At 33.4% G+C, this 9,270-nt stretch overlaps 1 protein-coding gene across 1 annotated transcript; it reads left to right on the top strand.

The window, feature by feature from the left end:
* The first annotated feature begins 7,680 nt into the window (after positions 1–7,680).
* On the top strand, positions 7,681–8,610 carry LOC123251645 (olfactory receptor 10AG1-like). The gene has a single exon (XM_044680951.1). It carries the CDS (start codon positions 7,687–7,689, stop codon positions 8,608–8,610), a length of 924 nt encoding a protein of 307 aa, XP_044536886.1. The 5' UTR covers positions 7,681–7,686.
* Positions 8,611–9,270: the final 660 nt, after the last annotated feature.

Here is a 9,270-nt window from a genome sequence, read left to right as displayed (position 1 = left end):
AGCAATAGATGATAGAATTATAGATAGCCTGTTAGTCCTGCAGGCAATTAGGGATTAACTACCCTATCTGACCACACAATGATACATGTAACTATCTTTTAGGAAAGGGCAGGTTTAATAAGCAGAAATAGGGATTAATAAGTATGCACAGCCTGGAAGTCCCAGAACTAGATTCTCTGTGCCAGAGTTCTGTTGTTTTGGACTACAGACATCTGGCACAATGTTTCTACACTACATTACAGCCAATGTTTCATCCTCTGCATGTGGCTCCATACTTCTCTGTATGTGGCCACATGAAGCTGTGTCACCAAAAATGACTACATGTGTCAGTGCTGGTACACATGTCATAAATTCGCTATTAGGGATCTAACCAATCAAGTGAATATTCAAGGGATGAATGATTCCCTAAAGGCATTATGGATTGGAAGAGTGGAGAAAAGGGATCTTCAGATACTTAATGATCTGTGAGTTCAAATATTTCACGTACTTTAATTGAAAGACATTATTTCTTAAAAAATTCTGAAAACAAATGTAGTATTTACAAAATATTGTTGATCAGTCATATTAGAATGTTTTGAAACTTTGGGACTCATTTGAAATTTTCCTGGCAATGAAACTGGGAAGGTTTAATTTTCTTTCACCTGCTCATTGAACAAATGAGGAAACTTAGGAAAATGGGGGTAAAGGCTTATCCAAGGTACCACAGCTTGTAAGCATTTGAGATAGGATTTGAAATCAGGTCTTCCTGACTCCTAGAATTGTACTCCAATGAGTCACCTCACCTCCTATTTACAGAGTAAATATGTTTCTTATTCTTGAATTCTTGACAGGTTTAAGAGGTCTTTTCCAGGCCTAGGGCAATGGTGTATACCTTCATGTAAGAGATATTCCCACAATAGGCCCAGATTAGTTAAACTCTAAATCAATCTGTAAACCAGATTACCCTAGTTTTAGAATGAAGTTTTAGATTTGGGAATTGTGGGATCCATATTGCCGAGAGAGGTTCAATCTGCATCAAATAATTCCATAGTGACCCCCAGAACTCTATGAGAGGGGACAGTTAAAGGCAGTTGGAATCCTTGTTTAAAAAGCCAGGTCACCCTTCTTGCAAGGATCCTGAGGGTTGGCTCTTGGCTCTGGGCACACATACTCTGTGTAGCTGCTGGAGCCATTCAGTCTCTGAGAGCCAAAGCTGCTTTACTTTGTTAGAACTTTATATAAGATCACAGTCTAGCTTAGTTTAGCTATCTAGGTTTAGAAAGAAGAATATTTAGAGGCTTAGATAAGAGATCAGCCATTCAAGATAGATTTCCCCCTTTGAGGGGAGGGCCTGATTATTTGACATAGCTATTTTAGGTAGTTTCTTCTTACCTATCAATCCTAAGCCATTTCACCCCTTTCCTATTCCCAGATATCATTAAACCCTTATCATCCAGGAACAGTGTTTGGATACAGATAATTTGGGAAAATACTCACATCCTCCATAAGCCAAGTTCCTCTTATTAGTGGCTTTGAAGTTGATCCTAGCCTCTGAGCCAGTGAGCTGCTTCTAAGACATCAAACCTCACCTATTCTATCCTGTGGGGAAATAATACAGAGAAAGATATTATCGCAAAGGGGTTTAGTCTCCATCCACTTACCATCTTGTCCCAGAAGTTATCAATCTAAAAATATTCACTATTACCAAACAGTTAATTGATTTCCACTGATTAGAGGGAGGGGGAGGTGAAGAAATACTCCACAAGTTCCTGCCACTCCCATCCATTCAAGCCTGCCTATGTTTCTCAGAAGACCAGGGATTAGGGAGACTTCATGGTCACTGACCCCTGTCATCTTATAGTTTCCCTAATCCTACAGAATGAATGAATACATGAATAGATCAGTGGATAGGTTAATAAATTAATTATAAATCAGAATATTAGAAAATAGAAAAGGGAGATGATTCATGATTTTTTTGGAGCTCACAATAGCAGAGTAGGTGATAAGGTCCTGGAGACCTTAAAGTATATCACTTGGCCAGATTATAGAGAGTTTATAAAATGCAGTTGTAGGGCAAATAGTAAGCTCAGAGTACTTTAGGACTCGGAGATAGAACATATGATAAAGCTTGGAAGTTCTCCATCTTGATGATCTGGTGATGCCTTTCCCATCCAAGTGCCTTGACAAGTCTTGTCCTCTATTCTTGGTGGAGAATTGTGGAGATCCTCTACCCTGACCTTCTCTTTTTAAGTAAATTGAGGAATAAAGAAAATAAATAACTTGCTGAAAGTTACAAAAGTAAGAATTATAGAGCTGAGATTCAAAATTATTTCTCCTGATTGTAGTAATATGGTCCTAGCACTTCACCTCTGCCTCTGCACACTATAAGTACATGAGTGTGTACCTAAGATATGAATTAATTATGCCAAATATTTTCATTAGCAGTGAGAAGCTAAAGAGGAGATTGTTTGGTCCAAAATATTAGGGACTATTCTTCTCCTCTATTTGAATAGAATAAGTGATTAAATCCTTCAATCATTATAATGACTAAAAATAACCCAGCCCTTGATAATTGCTTTTTTCTCTATAACACTATGAAGCATCATTTCCATGTTACAGATGAGAAAACTAATAAGAGAAGAAAAGTGACCTTATGGTAATTAGATATTTAGGTAGCACTAGATCTGAAATGTAAATATAGTCCCTTGATTCAAAGGTCAGAAACTTTCCCTATACTAACCTGCCTCATTAAGGGTTGTTTAGATGATTGGACTTTGAGCCAGAAGACCTTCTTCCTCATTAAAAAGTGAGTCATGGCATGTAGAGGACCTATCCTCAGAGAGCTAGAAGGGCAGCAATCATTTCTACTAAAAAGGAATACTACTAGGTGATTTCATTTAATGATATATATTTGTTACAGGAGAGACTGGTTCCTTTTCCTTAGTCCATTGCTGCTGTTTGGTAAATTGTAATGCTTAAGGGAAAAGAAACATAGCCTCATAGAAAGAATGTTTAATTTTCAATCATTTTTGAAAGCCTTATGTTCAAATCTTCACTTTGGCACCTAACAGCTGGGGAATTTTGGCAAAAAAAAAAAAACACACACACACACACACTAAAAACACTTAGAATAGTTGAATCTCAGTTTTCTCCTCAGAATATCTGTGTTACCTATGGTATAAGTGCTGTTGTAATATTGTACATAAGAAATGTCTCTTATTTCCATTCTCATTATTGAAGAAAGGAGCTGACTAATATGACTTAATTCCATTTAAGAAAGGTAAGTACAAGCTCTTTTTTCCATCCCATTTTAAGTGATATAGATTTAGAAAAGACATTGACCCGGGAAGAAAAGATCCTTTTTACAAAATAACCCTTGACCTCCCTGCCAGCCAAGGTGTGTGGGGAAATAGGGAGACTTCACTAGCAGTTGCTCAAATAAAGAATTGAATGTAATGTCTTTTATAGCTGCTTCACTTTTTTTTGCTTTTATCCACTCCTTTCTCAGAAATTTCCATCCACTTATTTTCTCTTTTAACAAAGAAAAATTAAAGGCAAGAATGAGTACATTCATATGAATAATTAATGTAATATTTCACACCTGCACTCCCCTCAACCCACACTCATCTGAAGAGGAAAGCGGACTTTATAATCTATTCTTCAAAACCAAGATTTTTGAGTAAAATTAATCTGAACCAAGCTTCCTGTTATCTTTTACTTGAATTTAAGATATGGTAGACATTGTAGATATCTGTAGCCTAGTTTTCCTTTCTTTGCTTAATATCACTTTATTTTTTTTTATAAAAACCTTCCCAAAGCTCTTTAGTTTTTCATACTCTCATTTTCTTATAAAACATTTCATCAAAATCCTGTGCTAAAATGTTTTTAATTATTTCCTGATCATTACTCATTGTTTTTTCTTTTCAGCTACAGGTGATATGAATATTTCCATGTATGTGTAATCCTTCATTCAGTCATTGATCTCCTAAAGTGTGAAAAGTAAATAGTGACTTTATTTATACAATTCCAAATTGTTTTATAAAATATTATGTTTTCTATTAGCATAGGTGCTATTTTAAACATTGAATCATTGAAGATAGATTATTTATTATTTCTAAATTGTTTCAACTTAGAAAAATTATTCATCATTATTTTTATTTATATTAGTGACATTGTAATGATTATTGATTCTTCTATTGATATTATTGAGGCAATTATTTGTGAATAGATATTAATATTCTTTATTTTTATCAACCTTATGTATATGTGTGTATGTCTGAAAATAAGATTTTATAAGACATAGATATTTTCCAAGTGAATAGTTTTGCCAAGAATCATTGTACTAAATTTCTATATATATTTTTAAAATTTAATACAATCAAAATTATTCATTCTGTGTTTTATGAACTTGATCATTTTTATAAAGAAATATTAAATGAGGTAGCCATAGGAGTGCTACTCTCAGGGTCAGGAGATTTTAAATTTTAAATTTGTATTTAAATCTTATGTCCATTTCTTAATAAATATTTGAATATTGGCAAATCAATTAAGCTGTCTGCATCATCTTTAAAATAAAAGTATTAAATTTTATATTTTATTTATATTAATATAACCCTTTCAAAGATGAGTTTTTATGCTTCAGTAATGTATCCATTTGTATATTTCTATTTAGATATTTGGTTATAATAAGTATTTGATATCCATGACAAGTTAGTACATGATCAGAGCATCATAAGAAGTTAATTGGAAAAAAAAATAAAAGAAATACGATGAGGATCTAGTTCTTTTGGTGACTATATAGGGATTTTCCAGTTACTAATTTAGTCTCCTACTTCAGAGTATCACTCCTGACTTCAATCCAATTCAATGAATATTCTTGAAACCAATATAGTTACCTAATGTAATATGTATGTATTGTGTATTAGATTTATATATGTGAAATACCTATGTACACACAAACATATATATATATAAATCCATATATGAAATGTATAGCTAGAAAGATCATACTTGATCCATAAGAAGTAAGCACAGTGCTTAGAGATGATCTTTGATGAAAGAAAATTGGTAGATGTCTGAATTTTTCCTTTTTTTTCTTTTTTCTTTACCATGGAGACTCATCTTTGACAAAGGTAGGAAAATTACAAATAAATAATTGAAATCGAAAATGGGGACATAGAAATTGACTACTTTATTGGCAATGATGATTTAAAGCTAGGAGGAATAATTGTTTTAGCTGACAAAAAGTACTCAGTATACAGTAATTAATGGCATACGCTATTTCCAAAGAACATTAGGAAAATCGTGAATAACAAAATACATAAGAAAAACAAACAGCATCTCTATTTTTAAAGTAGAGAAAAAGATGGAAGTGTTGTACTATATTTATGCTCAATTTTGATTCCTGGGCAAAATGTAGGATAAGATAATACATTAAGAGTTATTATATCAAAGCTATGATATGATTTTGAAATGGATTATATAGCTTCATTTGGAGGAAATTCTGAGCATGACCTAATTTTTCTTCATATGATTAGTAAAATAGTGAACAGTGGTCATGTTCTAGATAGAATTTATGCGCAATTATTAAAGAGATTGAAAAACATTCAATGCACCACTATCTCAAAGATACTGTCGCTGGGGAAGTTAAGATAAACAAAAGCCCAATATATTTAGCCAAATACACAAAAGTGATTTCACAAAGAAAGACTTCCTGTAGGCTTGCAGCAATAAAAATAAATAAAAGAATAATAACATTATCATGACATGAGCAGAATTTCTTCTGAGGTTGATCTAATAATGACAATGACAGTAATATTAAAGATGTTGAAGCTGCCTTGCTTATCTATGTCATTTTAAATTTTTCAAAGTGTTTTTATAGATATACTGTCCAAAATAATCATGGTAGTAACCTTGGGGGGAGGCAGTGTTAACATCAATCACACACCATGAAGGAGCAAAGTGAAGCACAGAAAATTAAATAGTTAAGCGTGGCTACAAAATTTGTGTGTATTAGTCAGGAGTAGAATTCAAGAGCAGTCAACTTCTTCCAATGCATAATTGTATATTGCCTTCTCACACATTGGTAGAAGAATAGAGAATATGACTATTTGCAAAAAGACAAGAATATCTTGTATATTGTTCTAGTCTCAAAGATCTCTGGATAGAAGATATCTCAGATGTCAACCCTCACATTACAGATAAGGAAAATGAGATGCAGAAATCATACATTACTTACTGATTGCAACATAGGCAATAAGATTAAGTGTTGGTATTTGAACACAACTTCTGAATCCAAAGCTGAAGTTTCCTCCATTATAATGTGTCTACAAAGAGCAATCCAAGCAAGCTAGAGAGGTAGTATTTTGAGTTCAGGAACATTATTTTAAAAAAGAAAAAGGAATAGAGAATAAATTTTTTAGTTTTATTTAACTTCTCTTAGATTTGAAATTAGTAGTATCAGGTGTCCTCTTCACACCTACTATCTTTAAATAATGTAAAACCTTCCTAAAACTCTCTAATCACAGCTATAACCTACAAAGAAGAGTTTTGCCTGGGCTGGGTCGCAGTTCATTCTCAATTTTAAATATATGAAATAATATCATTTACCATATTATCTGTTTCATTTCTCCAGCAAGCAGATCTAGGATGGATATTGTAGTGGGAATATCTGATCAAGAGTCCACACTAAAATGTAAAAGGATAATATAGTTTGATGAATGAAAAGATACTTCAATGGGACGAATTTTTACCACTACTGTATAAAATTTTAAACATCAGATAGTATGGAAAATATTTAAGGTTGGCACATATACCTTAAGTCATATTTTTCACCTATCATATTTTATTGAGCAGATGCTCTGTGTAGTTCAAGGAAACCAAATTGTATAAGAAATGACATTTTCCCTGAAGGTGCTAAGAACCTAGTATATGGTGCAGAATATGGAAAGGACAGGCTGGTTAAGAAGAGAGAATTTGTTAACTAAAAAATGTGTAGTGTGGATCAAATTATATGGTCATTGAAGAGAGAAGTAGATGGAAATGTAGATGGGCTGAATATAGCCAAGAAATGTTATAGAGAAGAATGAGGAAATAATCAGGCCCTTAAAAGAATGGTAGGATTCCCATAAGTCCAGAACATGGAGGTTGGGGGGTGTGCGGGTAACTTTCTAGATTAAAAAATAACAACAACAATAATATTATGAGCAAAGATAGGGAGGATGAAAGGAACAAAGCAATAATGAAAGTCCTATTTAAGACAATTAACAAAGTCTTTTCCCCCCACTCTCTTTTCCTGAATGAAGGCTATATTTTTTGCCATCTGGAAATTATCCTAGAAAATAGAAATATGAGGAAGAATGTCAAATGTAGTTTCTATCAGAATCAATGGGCTGAAAGATGATTTTACAAGCTTTACCAGCCTACTCCCTATCTCTATATTTCCATCCATATATCCAAGAAATATATTCATTATCCATTAGTGCAGTTCTTATAAGAGAGGAAATATTTCAGAATCAAAAGATTACAGAATTAGATACAATATAAAATGCTGGAAGGATGATTGAACATAAAATAATAAATGCATGAGAATATTTTCAGATCATAAACTGCAAGCCCTTCTTTGCTGAAAGGGAAACTGAGCACCACACAAGAAAGGTGATTGACTGGTTCTGAATTCATTATTTCCACAGACAAAAGAACAACACCATGTCAGGGGACAATCTCACAGCTGTGGTGGAATTCATTCTCCTAGGATTCTCTGATCTTCCCAAACTTCAAGGTTTTCTCTTTGGGATTTTCTTAAGCATTTACCTGTGTATACTGATAGGAAATGGTCTCCTCATTATCATAACCAAGATTGATCCAGGTCTCCAAACTCCTATGTATTTTTTCCTTGGGAACTTTTCCTTCTTGGAAATTTGTTACACATCAGTCACTATCCCCAGAATGTTGGCAGATCTCTGGACCCAGAAAGGAACCATTTCATTCGTAGCCTGTGCTATACAAACTTGTTTCCTTTATATTCTGGGAGTTGGGGAGTGCTTGCTTCTGGCTGTGATGGCTTATGATCGTTATGTGGCCATTTGTAAGCCTCTCTACTATCCTCTTATTATGAATCACAAGGTATGTGTCCAACTGGTTGTGGTTTCATGGGTAATTGGGGTTCCAATACTGATAGAAGAGACATACCAGATTTTCTCTCTGAACTTTTGTGGTCCTAACAAACTTAATCATGTTTTCTGTGATGCACCACCATTAATAGAGTTGGCCTGTGGAGACACATATGAAATAGAGATTTCTGTCCATGTTGCTGCACTGATATTTGTAATAACTCCCTTTATGTTGATACTCATATCCTATGTTAAAATAATTACCACCATCCTGAGGCTGCCTTCAACCTCAGGGAGATCTAAAGCCTTCTCTACTTGTTCTTCTCACCTCATGGTTGTGGGATTATTCTATGGTTCTGGAAGTATTGTGTATTTGCGGCCAAAATCCAGTCACTCAGCAGGATCAGTAAAAGTGTTTGCTCTTTTCTACACCACTGTGACCCCAATGTTTAATCCTCTAATATACAGCCTGAGAAATAAAGATGTCATTGTTGCACTAAGAAAACTACTTCCTAAGTGAATCAGGTAATGTAGCAATTAGTTAACTATATGAATTTTGTTTTTCTTTTCTTTTATTCCATAGTTCCTACAAAAATACATATCTGGCTATTTTCCATTGCACTGAAAATATATGCAAATTAGAACCCATCAAGAGATACTATTTGAAAATAAAACAAATATTCCTAAAATTATCATTTTCTTTTGCTAGACTGAAACTGATGTTGATCATGCCATTATTTAAGTGATGAGAAATATCAATATGCACCTTAAATGCAATTATACTATTATTTCTTTTACTTTCCCAGTAACAAATGAATTTATCCCCAATGTTTTTAAAGGAAAAAAGAGGTAAATTGTGAATGTAAAGGAGCAACAGAGACAGAGACAGAGAAAAGAGATGAAGAGAGACAGCGAGAGAAAGACAGTGACAGAGTGAGGCAAAGAGAGACAAAAGAGAGATTCAGCTATATATTTTGGCAGATACAAAGAATTACAGTGTTATACAAAAAAAGTGGAGAGAAAAATTGAAAGAGAGAAAGTTTACTACTAGGATAAATTAAATTTTTTTTAAATTTCATATTCTATCATGAATCCAGTATATTATTGTGATTATTATGCTAATTGTGCCCAGTTAGAGCAAATCACTCCATATCTTAATTTTTAAATGGTTTAATATATT

This window comes from Gracilinanus agilis, chromosome 6 (genome assembly GCF_016433145.1).
Source record: "Gracilinanus agilis isolate LMUSP501 chromosome 6, AgileGrace, whole genome shotgun sequence".
Lineage (NCBI taxonomy): Eukaryota > Metazoa > Chordata > Mammalia > Didelphimorphia > Didelphidae > Gracilinanus > Gracilinanus agilis.
Note: the sequence above shows the minus strand (reverse complement) of the source record. Positions and strands in the feature narration are given on the sequence as shown.